Source organism: Mus caroli, chromosome 8 (genome assembly GCF_900094665.2).
Source record: "Mus caroli chromosome 8, CAROLI_EIJ_v1.1, whole genome shotgun sequence".
In the NCBI taxonomy this organism is placed as follows: domain Eukaryota; kingdom Metazoa; phylum Chordata; class Mammalia; order Rodentia; family Muridae; genus Mus; species Mus caroli.
The window spans coordinates 101,430,015-101,449,746 of NC_034577.1; the positions used below are offsets into that span (position 1 = coordinate 101,430,015).

Below are 19,732 nucleotides of genomic sequence, written 5' to 3' on the forward strand. Positions count from 1 at the left end.
CAATACACTAGACCTGTAGACTGGAATCAAAAGAACGGCTTCAATTTTCATTTCTCTAATTTATGATATAAGACATCTTTTCAGGGATAACTGGCCATTCCTGTATCGTTTCTGTTTGTTTAGATCTTCTGCTTGTTTTTCTTTTATTATGCATTTAAGTAACCTAAGTAAACAATCTAAAGTTACTCACCAGAAAGATGTAAGGTTCTTTTCTCCCAGGATACAGCATGCCTTTTAATTTCTCCACTGACAGTTCTTGATGAGTCATGAGTTTCAATTTTAATAAAAATCTGTTGCCATCTTGTTTTTCTTTTCAGATAAATTTTTGTTTTCTCCCTGCTAAGAAGTCAGCCTTTTCTATTCTGTGGTCGTGAATATATCCCATGTTTGTGTATATGAGCAATATAGTTTTAGCTCCTATGTGTAGGCGAAAGATCCAACTTTGACTTGACTTTCTGTGAGAGGCATCACTTTCTTATGCACACTGTCAGCCTCCCCCGCTCTCATTACCTTGCTCTTAATCACTGTTCCCTAGTGGACACCCTGTGAGATTAAAACAATTTCCTTCACTCCCTGGCTCTCTATGACTCTCAGTCTTGGGTGGACATTGGGTTTCTATCAGATGCCTTTATTGACATTACCAAAGACTAACTGGTCTTTATCCTTCTTGTATGATGATTGATTGAAAGTGCTGCTTTCTGATATAAATACAAATGTTCACTTCTGATAAATCATTGACATAGATTTGCTAATGGTTTGTTTAAGAGGTTAGTGTTTGCTCTGGCCGTTTTTGTGTGTCAACTTGACACAAGCTAGAGAACGGAGCCTCAGCCGAGGAAAAGCCTCCATGAGATCCAGCTGTAAGGCATTTTCTCAATTAGTGGTCAGTGGAGGAGGGACCAGCCCCTTGTGGGTGGAGCCATCCCTGAGCTGGTGGTCCTGGGTTCTGTAGAAAAGCAAGCTGAGCAAGCCATGAGGAAGCAAGCCAGTAAGCTGCACCCCTCTATGGCCTCTGCATCAGTGCCTGCCTCCAGGTTCCTCCTCTGTTTGAGCTCCTGTCCAGACTTCCTTTGGTGATGAACAGCAATGTGGAAGTGTAAGCTGAAAAACCCTTTCCTCCCCAAATGTTCTTTTGGGTCATGGTGTTTCACGGCAGCAATAGAAACCCTGATTAAGGCAGTATTCAAATTTGTAAGGAAAAAAAAAAACTATACTCTAATTTTCTTTTTATGTAAATAGCTATCTCAGATTTTAGCCGGATGAAACAAATTAGTCTTTAAAAAAAAAACCAGAACACACATTTTGAGCGTACAGGAGTTATCATCTTCTTTTATTCTTTGAGAGAAGGCTTGTGTTGTGACTTCCTTAAATGGCTACGAAGTTCTCTGTCCAAACCATGCTTTTCTTTTGCAAAAGAGGTGCAGATTCCTAATCACTGGCTCCCATTTCCTAAGCCAACTTTAAGGATATTTTGCCATCCTTTGAGATCTTAAGTTCCAAGTTCAGGATTGTTCAGAACAGGCACTTCTGTCTTTGTGATGCTCGTAAGCCGGCTGGCTGCCCTCCTTCCTCCTTAGCCGTGTGGTCTATCGCTGCGGCTGTATTAGTTTTGTTCACGTGCTCAGAGGGCCAGCTTTCCTTTGATTTTTCTTTACGCTTCACATTTTTCAAACCTTATTTATTTTTCTTCTTTATTATTTCCCCAGCTTCTTGTGGTGGTTCTCAGGCTTAGGGGGAGTGCTTAAAACACTGACGTTTAACATGTTCTCTTTCAGCATTTTATAAGATGTACACTTTAGACAAAATTCTTTTATCGAAAGCTGGCTTTATCTTCAATGCATATATTTTAGTAGGCCTCATTTTCCTGGGAAGTTAAGGATTTAAAATCTGCCGGTTTTAGTTTTCCTTAGGCCCAAAAGGTATTTAGCAAAACAATGAATAATCATCAAACTCTTGGGAATTTTATAGCTAGTTACTTTGTATTTTTTGTTTGTTTATTTGTTTTTGGTTTCGTCTTTAATTCTACCAGTGACAGAAAATGAATTCAAAATGATTTTAGTCCTGGAACCCTACTGAAACTAACATTATGGCCCAGAATGTGTTCGAGCTTGGTAAATGTTTCCTGTATTGGGAGCAGGTTACATGCTTCATAAATGACAATTAGTTACTAATTACTAATAACCATGGCAGTCAGCCTATAGCTCTACTAACGTTTTATCTCTTTTGGACAGCTGGTGAAAGTTACTAAAAATCACAAGTATAATTATGGATTTAGCATTTCAACTTTTGTGCCACCAATTTTCACATTGGCATTTTAAAACCCTAATGCTTGCTATGTATACATGTTGTATTGATGTAACTTCCTGTTGAATTAACCATTTTATTATGATGGTAGCTTACTGTTAGTGAGAGTCCTGGCATTTGTGGAGTAGAAAAGCTTCCTTTTGATTCATGTGGATGTGCAATGCTCTTTCTAATCCTTCGCTTTCAACTTTCCCACGTCTTCTTATTTAAAGTTTGACATTTAGAAGAATCAATCCCCAGGTGGATATTTTTTAATTGACTCTGAAAATCATCCTTTTATCGTTATTATTTTATATTATTATTAAATCTTTCCATTTGGCCCTTTTATGTTGAATGAGATTCCTGACACATGACATATTTGGATTGAAGTTGCTGACCACTGTTATTATAAGCACTGTGGGAAAAATGATAAATTGAATTTTAACTGCCGCCTTCCTATTATTAGCTATTGGTGTCGTTAGGTAGTGACATTTAGAAATGAGTGCTTATATACTCAATCAATGATGTATTTTTCCCATCTTGATATCCACAGGTTTATACAATATCAATTTTGGTTTTGTCAGCCCGTAAAACTAATGTATCAGGGGAAAAAATGTTGCCCTAAGAATTACCTTTTAGTCACAACACACAAAATTTTAAGCCAGGAGTCTGAAAGGGAATAACATGGGCTTTTGTCCTCACAAAATTATTAGTTTATTAAAAACTTACTTTCAAAATACTGCTCATTTCATTTTTAACTCATGCTTGTAATATGTTAATGTATTTAAACATATCTAACATAAAATGCTCTAATTTTGGAGTATAATTTATGAGTAAATGAGTCTTAATGGGTTGCAGTATAATTTAGAAAAGTTTTGCTAAGTTTTGAGATCAGTCATTTTAGGTATTCACATGATAGAGTCAAAGCTTGAAAAGCCAGTCATAATCTGACCCAGTCAAGATCCATTCCAGTCACAGTCTAATCTAGTCACAATCATATCAGTCACAATCAGATCTAGTCACAATCTAATCCAGTCATAATGTAAGCCAGTCACAGGCAACCCAGTCCAGATTTTAAGGGGAAACTGGAGCCCTGTGACATTGAGTGGCTTCCTGAAGGCTACATATCTCATCCAACATCCAATTAAAACTCAGATGTGGACTCTGAGCCCCGAGAACTGTCCTCTCCCACCCCCACTCCCACCCCAGGGCCGTCAGGGCCGTCTCCCTAACCCCTTGTATTACTTACTATACAACCACTTTCCTCTTTGATTTGCGGGCTTTGAAACGCAAGTCATTCTCACAGAGGGCCTGGATTCCGGTTTCCCTTCCTAGAAGTATCTGGAGTGATACCTATACTTACACTGCTATCCTGTGCTGAAGGACAGGCAGTTTGAACCACAGTGAATATTTTGTGTATTGAAGCTTTGCTAGTCTCGGAGAAGTTCATGTCCCTGCTCTGAGTGCTTCTGCCAACTGTGGAAAATGAATGATCGTTCTGAAGACTAAAGACAGTATTGCTTGCATAAAATGAGCTGTCGATAAGACTATGCTCTCGTCTGTGTGGTAGGTTATCAATGGCCAGAACCTTACATTAGTGGAGAGCAGTAATGACTGCCTAAGCTCAGGCCTCATGCAGCCCTTCCAGACAGCAGTGGTCTTTGTCTTCCCGTGTCACCTCGTAATCACGAGACTGAGCCCTCTGCAGCTGCTTGAACTATGGATTGATTTCAGGAAGGACATTTAATATGGGCTGTTGATGAATGGCTTTTCTTTATGCTTCCTCAAACAAGGTTCTAGAAGAAAGCTCACTGAATTCTCCTCAGCGGGAAGTGCTCAGTCATATTTCCAACAGTTGTATTTGTCCCGCCAGCTGCGTCCTCCCCCTGGACGAATTCTTGATAAACCACAGCTTTCAGTTCTGTGCTTTCTGTGACAGGGGTTTGAGCCAGTGCCCTGGTACTTAAGGGCGTCAAATGTAGAGCTTCGCAAATGCCTGGCATTTGCCCACTCACATTTGCCTGAACCAGATTTCTCTCCACCTCTCTTCCCCCTCTTTGTCCTTGGAGTGTTAATACATAGTAAAATTGAGTTTGCTCAGGCAGCTGCTTTTTCTCAGCTATAAGTTACCTTTAACTGCACACTCTGTCCTGCAGAAGAGATTACACATTGAATTTCTCAAAGTTATACTGATAAGAGCAAAACAAAGTAAGCAACATGTGGTGGCCCTGGCCACATGGGAGGTTCAAGGCCAATCTAGGCTCCATCTTCTAAACCTGGAAGAATGCGACAAAAGCAAGACATGTTCAACAGTGACATTGCATGCCTGACTCATGTACAATACTGTCATTGTATGTCTGATACATGTGTAATAGTGTCATTGCATGCCTGAGTCATGTACAATAGTGTCATTGCATATCTGACACATGTGTAATAGTGTCGTTGCATATATGACACACACTCATCTGCTGGGGCCATCCACTACCTCTGGCTTTTCTGAGATGGCCCCTGATCCTTTGGTGGAGGGGTGCAGTATAGAGTCTCATTTAAACCTTAGCACTCCACTGTCTCTTATTCTCTGCATGACCAGTTGTGGATCTCTGTGTTAATTCCCAACCCTAGTCGAGGAGCCATTGTCAATGATACCTGCTGGGGGTCAGGGAAAAAGATTCCTTTTTTTTTCCCCCTTCAGGGATGCAGCCTCTGAGAGTCTATCCGTGCTCCAGTAGATGTCCTACACACATGTGTATGCAGGCAGCACCAAGAGAATTCAGTGGGTTTTAAAAAAAAAATGAGCACATGACGTTGGGAGGGGAAAGTGGTAAGGAGAGAACTTGGAGGGAGGAAATTGAGGGAGGATTTGATCAAAACACGTTATATACACATGTGAAAGTCTCAGATTTCTGTCAAATTAAAACTGAGAGATGGAAACAGCACCTGAGACCTGCAGGACAGACAGACAGCTCAGCGGCTCAAGTCCTGAAACCTTCAGCTGGGTGCTGAGGAACTTTATGTAACCCGAGGGCTCCTAGAGACGAGTAGTGTGAAGAAACAGTTAGAGAAGACGTTCTGCACGGCTCCAGGACAGTCCATATCCCCCACTGTTAGGAGTCTCAGCTAGAGTCACCATCACAGACATCCTGGAATCTCCCAGGGGAGGGAAAAGGATACCAACTCCCTCACAAAACCTTCCATCCAAAATTTGTCCTGACTACAAGATGTGCAGAGACAAAGATGGAGTGGAGTCTGAGGGCACCAACAACCAATGTCTGGCCCGACTTGAGACCCATCCCATGGGTAAGCACCCATCCCTGACACTATATTAATGATACTCTGTTATGCTTGCAGCCTGGAGCCTAGTATAAGTGTCCTCTGAGAGGCTCCACCCAGCAGCTGATCAAAACAGATTCAGAGATCCATAGCCAAATGTTAGACAGAGCTCAGGGAGGCTTGTGGAAGTGTTCAAGGGAAGAACTGAGGGACCTGGAAAGAGGGGCTCCATAAAAAGACCAACAGAGTCAACTGACCTAGATCCTTGGGGCTCCCAGAGACGGAGCCACCAACCAAAGAGCATGCATACATGGGCTGGACCTAGGCCTCCCTGCATATATGTAGCAGATGTGCAGCTTGGTCTTCATGCTGGCCTCCTAACAACTGGAGTGGGGGCTGTCCCTGACTCTGTTGCCTGCCTGTGGATCCCGTTCCCCTAATGGCCTCAGTAGGAGAGGATGTACCTAGTCCTGTAGTGACTTAATATACCAGGTTGTGTTGGTACCCATGGGTGCATCCTCTTTCTTAGAAGAGAAAGGGGGAGGAGCTGTGTGAGGGGGTAACTGGGGGAGCTGCAATCAGGATGTAAAGTGAATGAATAAATAAAATTAAATAAATAAATAAATGGGAAAAAAAGACATTCATCACTAGCCCATATTAAATGTCCTTCCTGAGTATTCACGAGACAATTTCATTGTACATAAAAAAAGGACATTTTTGCTGAACATTTGGTTACTTGGATGAGCCAGAGAAACAGGAACCAATGCCAGGTGAGGTGGTTGTCCCCATAAAGGTGACATTAACCACTGTCAGAGTCGGGAAGTGGAGCTGTGGGCCTGCTCAGCATTTTATAGCATTACATCTCTTGTTACAGAGGAGATATTTCAGTTTGGGAGCCAAACATTGGTCCGTACCAAACGCAAGATGATGGATGGGTTATTGTTAGATACATAAATGCATCCAATGATCATAATGCTGGTTCTTCACAGGGCGGCTTACTGGTCATTTGCATGTTTCATTTTGTTCTACTTTCTAAAGATACAAAGGAATTCTTTTTCATCCCCATGAAGGCTGATAAAGGAATCCTGGAAAGTAATACGGTGAGCAGTGGAGCCCAATACTCTCTGCAAGCGGAACGTGTAAATGTTAGCCAAATGTTAGACAGAGCTCAGGGAGGCTCCCGTCCTGAGCATCTCTGCAAACTCGCCTGTGTGCATTCCCTTTCCACTGTGTGTCTGTCAGAATTATGTTACACTATTATAATTAGAATGTTTAGAGACGTCACTGTAAAACAAACATTTTAACATGGCTGAAGAGTCAAGGGAAGCTTTCTCAGACCTAGTTTTCCTTTCGCTATTCCCTTTTTTTTTTTCTTTATTCGAGACAGGGTTTCTCTGTGTAGCCCTGGCTGGCCTGGAACTCACTCTGTAGACCAGGCTGGCCTCGAACTCAGAAATCTGCCTGCCTCTGCCTCCCAAGTGCTGGGATTGAAGGCTTATGCCACCACTGGCCAGCCCCTTTCTCTATTCCTCATTCCATGGTTTAAGATAGGAATCTTTGGTTGTCAGAGATGTTTTATGGGGAAGAGTCTCACATCATTGGGTGTTAGCATTTAAAGGGACAGTAGAGGATTTTGCCCCAGGGACAGAGAGGGGTCCAGACAAGACTTGCTACTGAACTCTATCGCCAGCCTAGAGGGTTTCTTTTTCTTTAATTTCTTTTTATTTTGAGATTATAATTACATCATTTCCCAGTTTCCTTTCCTCCCTCCACACCCTCCTGTATACCCCCTCTTGCTCTCTTTCAAATTCATGGCCTTTTCCCCTTTAATTATTTCTACACGCATGTGTGCGTGTGTGTGCCCTAAATATAACCAGCTCAGTCTGTCTATTAAGTGTGTGTATGTTTTCAGGGCTGACCATTTGGTATTGGATAACCAGTTGGTGTGCTCCTCCCTGGGGAGGACTATTCCCCACACCCCCACCCTTGCTCTCAGCATTCCTTAGTTGCCTGTAGTTCTTTGTGTAGGGTTGAGACCTCTTGGTCTTGCCCCTGTCCGTGGTAACATGCCCACTGTTGTTCTGGCTCAACTCCCCTTTAGGCAGTCATGTTTGTGAGACTTTATGTGTGTAGCTTCTGACATTATTACTAGGCGACACAGTCTCACAACAGATCCCCTATCCTCTGGATTTTACAGTCTGTCTGTCCTCTCCTTCCATGATGTTCCCTGAACCTTAGCTGTGGAAGTTGATTTATAAATGCATCCACTGGGACTGGACTCCTGCCTTTTGATTTGTCATGGTTTTGCGTAATGGTCTCTGTCTCCTGCAAAAAGAAGTTTCCTTGATGAGGCGCGAGGACTGCACATAGCTGCGGGTATAGAGACAAATATATAGAATGGGGTTAGGGATTATGCTGGTTTGGCAAAGCGTCAGTTGTCAGGTCTTCTTACTACTAGTCCTGGGCAGTTGTCTAGGTAACCGGTACCAGGCATGACTTCCCTCCTGTTGAGTGACTCTTCAGTAATTAAAGAGCTGTTGGTGACCATTAATAGATGCATGCCACTGCTTTACCCGGAAGGTTATCATGCCATTGCTGGGCATCGTTGTGGTTCAGAGACATCATAGCTGGGTAGGACTTTTGCTTGCCCCTCTCTTTTAGAGACCGGCATGGAGCCCTCTGGTACCACCAAAGCTAGTCCTCAGGGAGGTAGCCTTCAGGTCAGATCCAGCTCAGGGCCTCTGGCCCCTGCATCTGAAGTACATCGGTCTTCAACAATAGAAGCATTCTACTTCTGGGAGGGGGCAACCAAGGGCAATACTGACAGTCTATAGTGTTTGGGGATCTATTGGACCACTCTGATCAATAACTCAAAGGGGGACTTTTGAGTGTCCCCGTGTTGGGGGTTTTGTTAGATTGTCTTTAGCTCTTAAAGGGAGCATTGTCAGCTCAGATGACAGAATTTCATTTAAACTATACATGCATATTTACTATACATATAGTATGTTACTTTAGGTAGATAAGTTTTTCATGCATTCCTACTTTTCTCCTGTATCTTCTCCCCACTTCTTTATTAGATCCCCTTTTTCCATTTCCCATTTTACACTTGTACCCTGCTATGTCCTCTCTATTTTTTCCCAACCCTACCATGGCAATGGTCTTTCTCTCTCTTTCTTTCTTTCTTTCTTTCTTTCTTTCTTTCTTTCTTTCTTTCTTTCTTTCTTTCTTTCTTTCTTTCTTTCTTCCTTCCTTCCTTCCTTCCTTCCTTCCTCTCTCTTTCTTCCTTCCTTCCTTTCTCTCTCTTTTCTTTCTTTCTTTCTTTCTTTCTTTCTTTCTTTCTTTCTTTCTTCTTCCTTCCTTCCTTTCTTCCTCCTCCTCCTTCTTCTCCCTCTCCCACTCCCTTTCACTCTTCTCCTTCTCCTCCTCCTTTCTTCTTTTTCTCCCTCTCCCTCCCCTCCTCCTCTTTCTCTTCCTCTTCCCCTTCCCCTCTTCCTTTTCTTCCTCCTCCTTCTTTCCTTCTTTCACTTTCTTGACTTCTGTAGTCATTCCTGAGTATATACTCATATGTTAACATTTGGAGTGACATTTGATTCTTGTCTTTCTGGGTTTGGGTTACTTCACTCAATACCATTTTTTTTCTAGTTCCCCCATTGAAAGGGCTACACCCTGGGGAAGAATGTGGGAGCTAGAGGACATGCCTTTACCTCTTTCCGTCTCGGAAAGGACTGAGTGTACAAACCCCGGGCACATTAATGACTGTGCCCAGGTAGAGATGGAGCTTGAACCCAAGTTCCTGGCATGCTCTAAGCTAGGTCCCATTTACAAACCTGCACTGCCTTTGGTTCAGACCAGTGACAATTTTAGTCTTGTCGCTGACATGCTGGATTGTGGTTTGAATTTGAAATTCCCCCATAGGCTCATGGTGCCCAGCTGGTGTTTGGGAAGGCTGTAGAACTGTTAGGAGACAGAGATTCCCTAGAGGGAGATGGCCGCTGGGAGGCAGGTCTTGAGGTTTTATGACCCAGCCTCACTTCCTGTCTGTTCTCTGATTCCTGACTGTGGATGTAATATGTCAATTGTTTCAATCTCCTGCTTCTATGCCTCCCCGACCACGTGGACTATATCCCCTCAAACTCTAAATAAACCCTTCCACACTTCAGTTATGTCCTGCCAGTTATTCATCATAGTGACAAGCAAAGTAGCTCGCATAGCTGGTGAACTCAGATTGCCCCATTTTAGCTTCATAAGGAAAGGGATGAGGAATTTGCACTGAGTGGTATGCATATGACGGTGCTAAATTTGACTCCGCTGTGGTCAAGATATGAGCAACGTTCATTCACCCTCCCCAACAGCTTGTTCCCTTGAGACTCCATAGCTCCCCGCATCCATCTTATTTCACATACCCACGTCCTCTGTTATCTCCAAGTTCTAAAGCCACAGTGGGGGATGTATTGTGCACACAGCTAGCTTCACATTTAGTGTGGGGAAATTAGTTTTGCTCATGTTTGGCTTTGTTTGATTGATAGTAGTAAATCTGGCAAAATGTAATATGATACCTTCCACGAAATTTATTTTTTCCTGGGACATAATAAATGATTCTTGCACTGCTGCACCCAATGCCGGAAACTGAAGCAGAGTGGGAACAGGGAGTCCAAGGACACAGAGAAGTGCCAGCATAGACACACACAGCCTCTGCATCCGCACAAGCACGCCACCACCTCACCACCTCTATCCTGTGCCTCTTAGATAGCTAGGGTATGGAGAACCCTTTAAAGGTTGCCTTTAGGCTAATGCATATCAAAACAAGTATCCTAAAATACTTGGGGACAAAAAGAAGAGCTGTCACTCCCTCCTTGTCTTAGTTACTCTTCTATTGCTGTGATGAGACACCATCACCAAAGCAATTTGTAGAAGAAAGCCTTCATTGGCGGCTTACAGTTTCAGACCATCATACAGTGCCATGACCATCATGGCAGGGAGCACGGCAGCAGCAGGCAAGTAGGGATGATGCTGGAGTAACAGCAGAGAGCTCACATCCTGAGACACAAGCTTGAGGTACACACACTCATACAGAGAGAGAGAGAGAGAGAGAGAGAGCATGCTAACTGAAAATGATGTGTAGGCTTTTGAAAATTCAAAGCCCACCTCCCAATAACACACTTCCTCCAAAGGCCACACCTCCTAATCCTTCAACACTAATTAGGGACTAAGCATTTCAGTATCTGAGCATCTGGGGCCCATTCTCATTCTAACCACCGCACTCCTCTTCTATGGATCAGATGGATTTTGGAAAGTAGCGGGGGTAAAAAAGTTCTAGGAAAAAGATATAGTAGTTATTGTATTGCTGGCCAGGCACATTGTTGCAGTGAGCAAGCCAACCTGATCACACTCATTTGTGGGATTTGTGGATTGGTGTGAGATAGGCCCTTCAGTCTTTTATCCTTTGATTATTTTTTTAATACAACAAAACACCTCAAATAGCCACAGAAACAGAACAAGTAAAGCCATGTTATATAGTACATATTAGCTTTAACTCACCTCAGCAGGTTTCCACACAAGTTCCTTTGAAGGGCTCTATTTTTTATTCCTTGTAACCAAAATATAAGTTTGAAGTCACCTTGTTACCTTTTCTAATCTACTGTCCACATCTAGTGTAGGGGACTTTATGTTATTCCTATAGATTTGCATTAACCCTAACTCCATCTTTAAATGTCACAGTATATGATGCATACCATTCTCCAACTTGATTTATTCACTCAGATGTGATTTACAGATTTAAATGTATAGACACACATTATATAGTATAGTATGGGATTTTTAATTTTGCATGTATATATGTGCCTGTATATAGAGGCCAGAAGTCAATGTTGGGTGTCTGTCTGTTACCCTGCCTATTATTATTTGAGACAGGTTCTCTCATTGACCCTAGAGGCACCAGTTGCCTAGACTGGCTGGCCGTGAGTGCTGGGAGTCTACCTGTCTCTGCACCACCAGTGCTAAGGTTGCAGATGCATACCACCATGCTTGGCTTGTACACGGATCCTGAACTTAGCTTCTCGTAGCTGTACAAAAGGCACTTTACTGAGTAAGCCCACTCCTCAGGCTCCCAAAATGCCGTAAGTTATCTATTCTCCTACAGGACACTTAGGCCCTTTCTGTTTTTTCTGTTATTACAGACAGTGCTGTCCTGAGCATCCTTGCACAATGTTCTACAGCTGGGTGAGATTTTCTTTTTCTTTTCTTTTTTTTTTTTTTTGGTTTTTCCAGACAGGGTTTCTCTGTGTAGCCCTGGCTGTTCTGGCACTCACTTTGTAGACCAGGCTGGCCTCGAACTCAGAAATCCGCCTGCCTCTGCCTCCTGAGTGCTGGGATTAAAGGTGTGCTAAATTCCTACAGGTACAATTGCTGGGTGACAAAGACATTTTATATGACATTTTCTTGGGTAGTTAAATGACTCAAGCAACTCTACCAATTTATATTTTCCTCAGCAAACATGAGAAGTTTTGTTTTCCACATCTTTACCAATCTAGTACCAACAGGGTACTGTGAAACTGTTTAATTTTTATTAACATGCTTGATTATGGGAAGGCATCTCAGTTTACATTCATTATATTATTGGGCAGTTTTACATATTTATTGTAATCTCTATAATAATAATAATAATAATAATAATTCACAAAAGATTTTAGATGGGATAGTCATATGTTTAAAAAACTGAAACATTGCCAAAGTATATATTGCTTTCATATGTTCCCATTTACCCAGCCCGCTACCATTTTATGAGTTTCTTGAACAGTTTTTATGCAAATAAATGCAAATGTGAATGCACAGCATCTTCCTTCCGCACACAGAATATAAAATACAATATAAATTGTTCTGCATACTTTTCCATCTACTACTGCATCCGTGGATCCTTCCTCAAGCCTGTGTGCGTTTTATACACACACTGAGCACTGCTTTCAGAGGGACGGTGTTCTTCTGACCCATAAGTCACATTCTCACTCCGTGCTTCCTAAGAACAGCACCATTTTAAACACCCAGTTTATCTCAGGACACATTCCCAGGAGTGAGACACAGAGCCGACAGTATGGCAATGTTGGTTGAATTTTGCTCCACATTACCAAACTCAACGCCGGGAATGGAAAAGGATAGACCATTTCATGTTTCCTTCCCCTCTGACAAGAAACTGCATTTTCAAACATTTTTTTAAAAATTTATAACCAATTTAGTGTCTATATTTATTTGTGCTTTGAGGGTCCTAACATAAGCTCATTTTTATTTGTATGTCTTTCATTAGAGCAAATGTGTGCATCTTTTCAGCATACGTAGCATCTTTTTTACATTTCTAGCTTTGCAGCCTTATCCCAATCTATTGAACCGTCGTCTTGATTTTTGAAGTTGTAATTTTTTCTTTTTAATAGTGTTTAAGATTTTCCACACAATGTGTTTTGATCATATTCAGCATCTCCTCCCTCCCCTTTCAGACCCTCCTCTTCCCTACCCACCCAACTTTGTGTCCTCTTAAAACAAAATCCATCATACACAGTTCGTGCTACCAGTGTGCTCAGGCACGTGTTGTCGCCTACCGGTGTGTGTTAGTTCTACTAGGGGCCATATCCCTAAATGTAGACTGACTCTCCTTCCCAAGCAGCAACCAGCTGCCAGTAGATCCTTATCTAGGACTCCCCACCTCTCCAAACCCTGGATGTTGTCTGGCACCAGCTAGTGCAAGCCTTGTATGTGCTGCCATAACTGTTAATTTATATGTGCAACTGCCCTGCTGAGTCTCATTGTAGCCATCCGCCACCTCTGGCCTTACGATCTTTCTGTCCTTTCTTCTGCAGCCTTGGGATAAGGAGGCAATATGACATAGATGCACCATTTAGGGCCAAGAATTCCACAACCTCTCATTTATTCTTTGGCCAGGTGCAAATCTCTGTTAATCACCATCTACTAAAAAGAAGCTTCTCTGAGGAGGGAAGAGAGGTGCACAGATCAATAGGTAGAGCTCCAGTTAAGTCATTAGAAGTCGGTTTAATACTATGACCACTTAGAGTAATAGTAGCAGGTTCCTACTGGGGTCTATGACCTACCCATCCATAGTTTCTCTACATTCGGATACTCTCCATCAGATGCATAACTAGCAAAGATTTTTCTGTTCTGTGAGATGCCTCTTCACTCAAATGATGGTGTCTTTGCTTTGTAGTTTCATGAGACCCCGTTTATTAATTTCTCTTCTTTACGCCTATGCTCCTATGGTCCTGTTCAGGAAGCCCTTTCCTGTGCCAGTGAGTTCAAATCCAGTCCCTACCCTGTCCTCTACCAGATCCAGGGCATCAGGCTTTATAGACTTTTCAAACTGTGTTTTCAATTTTGCAAATTTGTTTCCAGCATCAATGAAGGACATATCATTTCTTCCTTTGAGTCACGATAGATTTAAACCAAACGTAGACATGCTATTGTTTAAAAGCAAGGAGAGCATTATGAAAGGACCCAGAAAGTGAAAGATGCTCTGCCTTTAAAGGAATGCTCTTACTCCTGGTGGCAAACTCTTCAGCTGAAATTAGGAGAACTGGAGGCTGGAGAAGGGCATCGTTAAAGTGCTGAGGGAAAACGAGGTCAAACTGGGCCATTTTTAGCATTCCAGTATCCTTGGAAGGTAAAAACAAAATAACGACATTTTCAGACAAAAAATTAAAACCTGAAAAAATTCTATAGATTTCCTGTTGTTATATTTCCCCTTGGTCAGGGTGAAGATTACATTCCATTATCTTTAAATTGCTGCTATTTCAGTTAACACATCAGATATAGCTCTATTCTTTTAATCAAAAGATGCATTAATTATTCACTTTACATCCTGATCACCCCCCCCCCTTCTCTCCTCCCTGTCCTGCCCTTACAAGCCCCTCCCCCATTACCTCCTCCCTTTCTCTGAGGAGAAGGGGAAGTCACCCTCGGGTACCACCCATCCCTAGGACATCCAGTTGCAGTAGGCCTAAGCGCATCCTCTCCCACTAAGGCCCAACTAGGTACTCCAGGTAGGCAACCGAGTCAGACACAGCCTCCACTCCAATTGTTAAGAATTGTTAAAAATGAAAATCAAGCTTACACATGTGCTACAGATGTGCAGGGAGGGGGCCTAGGTCCAGCCTTTGCTTGCTCTTTGGTCGGTGGTTCAGTCTGTGTGAGTCCTCATGGGCCCAGGCTTGTTGACTCTGTAGGTCTTCTTGGGGTGTCCTTGACCCCTCTGGCTCACTCAATCCTATCCCCTACTCTTCTACAAAACTGCCTAAGCTCTGCCTGATGTGTGGCTGTGGGTCTCTGCATCTGTTTCCATCAGCTGCTGGATGAAGCCTCTCAGGAGACAGTTATGCTAGGCTCAACCATAGCATAGCAGAGTAGCATTAATAGTGTCAGGGGCAGGCGCTCTCACATGGGATGTGTTTCAAGTTGGGCTAATCATTGTCTGGTCATTCCCTCAACCTCTGCTCCATCTTTATCCCTGTGCATGTTAAAAGCAGGACAAATTTTGGGCTAAAGGTTTTGAGAATAGGTCTATTCTTCAAGGCAGTGTTTTGTCTTTCTCTGCTTTCAGGATTTTGTCGTCAATTTCCTGTGGTTTTTATTGTAATATATTTAGGTATATATTTCCTCTAGTCTACCCCATTTTAATTCCTCTGGGTTTTGGAACTATCAACTGATGTCCCTAATTCCAGGAAACTCTTAGCCATCATCTCTTGAAATATTACCTTGGCTAGATGTGACCATCTCCATCCCGAGGTCCCCAAGAGTCCCCTACACTCGTGTTATTTTCTTATGCTTTTATACTTTTTGAACTAGTTTTCATTTCACTGATTTCTCTCATAAAAATAGAAATTCTCTTATTATGTGTATCCTTTAAAGGTTCTTATCCTCCTTTGCAGTCTTTTTTTCTTGTTAAATTTTAGGCCTTTATTTTATTTCGTTTTTTCATCTGTAAGTCCTCAAGTATGACTGTTCTTCACATTTTAGATTCTTTCTTAGTCTCCCATCATCACATCAGCTTTCACATCATCCATTTTTTTTTTATGAACATGCTAAGTGTGATTGGTGTGTGGCCTCTCTCTGATGGTGCCTGGTGTCTGTTCTTGGCGAGCCCACTTCTGTTGTTCACGTGTTAGTAGTTCTAATATGAGGCTTCGGTTCTTTGCAAGCATTATATTTGACTGTGTACTGTTGGAAAATTTAAAATTGTGGTTGTAGATGCCTTTTGCTAAAGTAGTAGTTCTCAACTTATGGCAGATGCAACCCCTTTAGGAGTCAAACATCCCTTTCACAGAGACTGCCTAAGACCATCAGAAAGTACGAATGTTTACATTAACGCATAACAGTAGCAAAATTACAGAAGTAGCAAGAATCTTATGGGGGTGGGGAGAGGATCACTGCAACATGAGGAAATGTATTAAAAAGGAAGGTTGAGAACCCCTGCTCTAGAGAAAAATGAGTTGTTTCTCCGTTTTGTCCGAGGTCAAAATCAGTGAGTGACATAAACTCGAAGCTTGAAGTGTTCTGTAAAGTGTAGGCGATTTCAGCAAGACAGTCTGACAGTAAACCGAGGAGATGGAGGGCCATCTCCATCCGGTTTACCCTCATTTTGGGGATGCAGTTCTTTTAGTAACAGAATTTATAGGGAAGGTCTTCTTTTTATCTTGTCTACTAACTCATAAATGGAGCCCAATGTCATCCACACTTAAATATGCAAATTCAAACAGTGAGTTTTCAATTATCACATTTCCCTCCCCAGAAAGTCTGAATTCTTTTTTTTTTTTAATGAAGGATGTCCATGGAAATATGAGTAATTCTTACCTCTAAACTGCAGGCCTAGGCTTTTGTGAGGAGAATGAGGCATTTCAGTTTCTTTGTGCATGGCTTTATAGTGCTTAAATTTGATTGTCTATCAATCTATCTATCATCTGTTGGTCTACATTTATCTATCTATCATCCATCTATCTATCTATCCATCCATCCACCTATCTATCTATCTATCTATCTATCATCTATGTATGTATGTATGTATCTATGTATGTACATATCTATCTATCTATCTATCTATCTATCTATCTATCTATCTATCTATCTATCTATCATCTATCTTCCTACAATCTTTAAACTTTAGACTCAAAGGTTTGGCGCTTGCTTTTTCTTCAAGCTGTGATAAAGTTAAAGGGAACCTGCGAAATCTTATCCGCTTGGCTAGGGCTATGAACAGGAACACGGACATGTAGATTAGTGTTTAAAAATGGTGAAGAATGATGTATTTGACCTTTAAAATCTAAATTACCACTAAATTGCAACCAGGTCCAGATTACCCGGGGATAAGAGCAGTCGGTTCCACCTGGATCCATTGAGCAGCTGCATGGGAGTGTCCTAGCCCAAAGCATCGTCTTGGAACTCAGGTTATTGATTTAACTCAGGTGGCTATTTGGCTCCTATGCGACTGTTAAAGCTAAGAAACTATTGCTGAAAACAAAGGGTGAATTACCATGCTTTTGCAATTCTAGTTAAAACTTGTACAGCACAGATACGCAAAGTATGCAAAGTATTTAAGTCTACCCTTTCTCTTTTTAAATTTTCCTTATGTATGTGTGTTTTCTGCATCTATGTCTATGTGCCATGTGCATGTCTGATACCCTCAGAGGCCAAAAGGAGGAGTCACATTCCCGGTAACTGGAGCTCCAGTTGGTTGTGAGCCACCATGTGGGTGGTAGGAATCAAACCTAGGTCCTCTGGGAAGGCAGCCAGTGCTCTTATCTCCTGAGCTATCTCTCCGGGCCCTTTTCTGTTTTAACACTAGAGTGATACACTCACTGTAGCCCCCACAGAGTCAAGAAAACTATAGTTTTGGGGTGTGCATCTTCTTGAATGCCCAGTGGCCTCCCATGCCTAGAGTCAAGATAACCGTGAGTCTGCACTAGTCCGTGACTGTTGTTTTGCCAAGAGCGGGTGATCCTGAGATTAAGATGCTTTTAAAGATTAACTCATGGTTTTTGTTTTTAGTTCTTTCTATGTCTCTGCTACCCAGGCACAGTATACTGTGTGTTGCTGTCATTGTTTGGATATGTGATTCTAGTTTTGAACTTACTGAATCTGATTTCTGACCCCTGGGGGAACTTAAAATCCTTGGTGCTGAGCAGCTAGTCCCAAGTGTATTTGACTGGATCTTTTCAGAACCAGACACTAGCTCATGCTGGAACCAAAGACAAGGCTTGTGTTTAAATTCTGAAGTGCCTGGTCCTCCTGGCCAAGTTGTAAGCCTGAAGAATATTTATGAAGAAAAATATCCCCAGAGAACATTTCATAACAATTCATATTTTATGTGGCTTATATATTTTTAAAAATGACTAGAGAAGATAGTTTCATTTCCTGTAATTTCAACAAAGGGTGATAATTAAGTTTTCTGATCATGTCTGACTCTGGGTTGATGGTCTGGAGGACATATAAAATATAAAATGGATGGTCCACATTCCCTAACCTCATCTTGATTTTTTTTTAAGGCCAGAAGTATCATTCTAGAATTAGTCTTTTATGTGTTTACACATGTATGTGTACATGCCTGTGCAGGCCAGAGATCAGTGTCAGGCCTCAATCCACCTTGTTATTTGAGACAAGGTCACCTTTGTCTAGATTGGCTGACCAGTGAACCCTCAGGAATCCATTGGTCTCCTCTTCCCCAGCACCGAAACTCTGGGTGGTGCATGCTTGGCTTTTTGTGAGGTTCTGAGAAATCAAACTCAGTTCTTCAGGCTTGCATGGGAAGTACTTTATTAAGTGAGCCTTCTCCCCATCCTAGGATAAATCTTAAAGTGTCTTTCTACCTTATTAATTTCCAGGTGAAATGGTATTTGTATGTCTCTATGGAGTTGCCGTAGATGTGAATATAAGACTGGACAAGAATTCTTTGATCATGGAGAAAACCTACATATCTCTGGCCAACCAGCGGTCTATAACCATTCACAATCGCACTAATATAATTGCCCACTTCCAGTGGAAGGTGTTTGCTACCGAAGAAGAGGAAGACAAAGAAAAATACAAGTATGGTGGGGGTAAATCAAGTTAATATGGTGGGGAGGGGCAGGAAGCAGTGTTTTTACAGTGCATTCTTTTTTTCATAATATTTTTTTAAAAATTCACATTACCCCTTCTAGTCCCACACTTATAGCCCCCCACCCATACTTCTCCTTCTCCTCAGAGAAGGGGAAGTCCCGCTTAGCTAGCACCCCATGCTGGAACATCTAGTCTCAGCAGGACTAGGTATACTCTCTCCCACCGAGGCCCAGCAGTCCAGGTAGGGGAAGGGGATCCCATTCTTAACCACAAACTGAGACACTGGCTCTGCTGCAGGGTGCCCTTTGGAACATCAGATGCTGTAGCTAATCAGTTAAACTTAACCTGGTTATACAGTAGCAATAATTAAAGATTTAATCGGTTTTAAAATGACATTCTCTTAGACTTGACCTTAGTACAAGGAGATAAGAATGGATCAGTTCACATTCTTCTACATGATAACCGCCAGTTGTGCCAGCACCATTTGTTGAAAATGCTGTCTTTTTTCCACTGGATGGTTTTTAACTCCCTTGTCAAAAATCAAGTGACCATAGGTGTGTGGGTTCATTTCTGAGTCTTCAATTCTATTGCATTTGTCTACCTGTCTGTTGCTATACCAGTACCATGCAGGTTTTGTTTGTTTGTTTGTTTGTTTGTTTGTTTTTAATCAGAATTGCTCTGTAGTACAGCTTGAGGTCAGGCATGGTGATTCCACCAGAGATTCTATCATTGAGAAGATTTTTTGCTATCCTAGGTTTTTTGTTATTCCAGATGAATTTGCAAATTGCCCTTTCTAAATCCTTGAAAATTTGAGTTGGAATTTTGATGGGGATTGCATTGAATCTGTAGATTGCTTTCGACAAGATGGCCATTTTCACTATATTGATCCTGCCAAAGCATGGGAGATCTTTCCATCTTCTGAGATCTTCTTTGATTTCTTTCTTCAGAGACTTGAAGTTCTTATCATACAGATCTTTCACTTCCTTAGTTAGAGTCACACCAAAGTATTTTATATTACTTGTGACTATTGTGAAGGGTGTTGTGGGACGCCTGACTCGCCAGCAAGAAAGACACCACAATAGGATCCTTCTGCACA

At 41.9% G+C, this 19,732-nt stretch overlaps 1 protein-coding gene across 1 annotated transcript in view; it reads left to right on the top strand.

The window, feature by feature from the left end:
* Hydin (HYDIN axonemal central pair apparatus protein) overlaps positions 1 to 19,732 on the top strand; it is a 307,836-nt gene that overhangs the window by 37,163 nt on the left and 250,941 nt on the right. Inside the window, exon 7 of the mRNA XM_021171126.1 lies at positions 18,423 to 18,624. Coding sequence (XP_021026785.1) covers positions 18,423 to 18,624 — 202 coding nt within the window. The remainder of the gene's footprint in view (positions 1 to 18,422; positions 18,625 to 19,732) is intronic.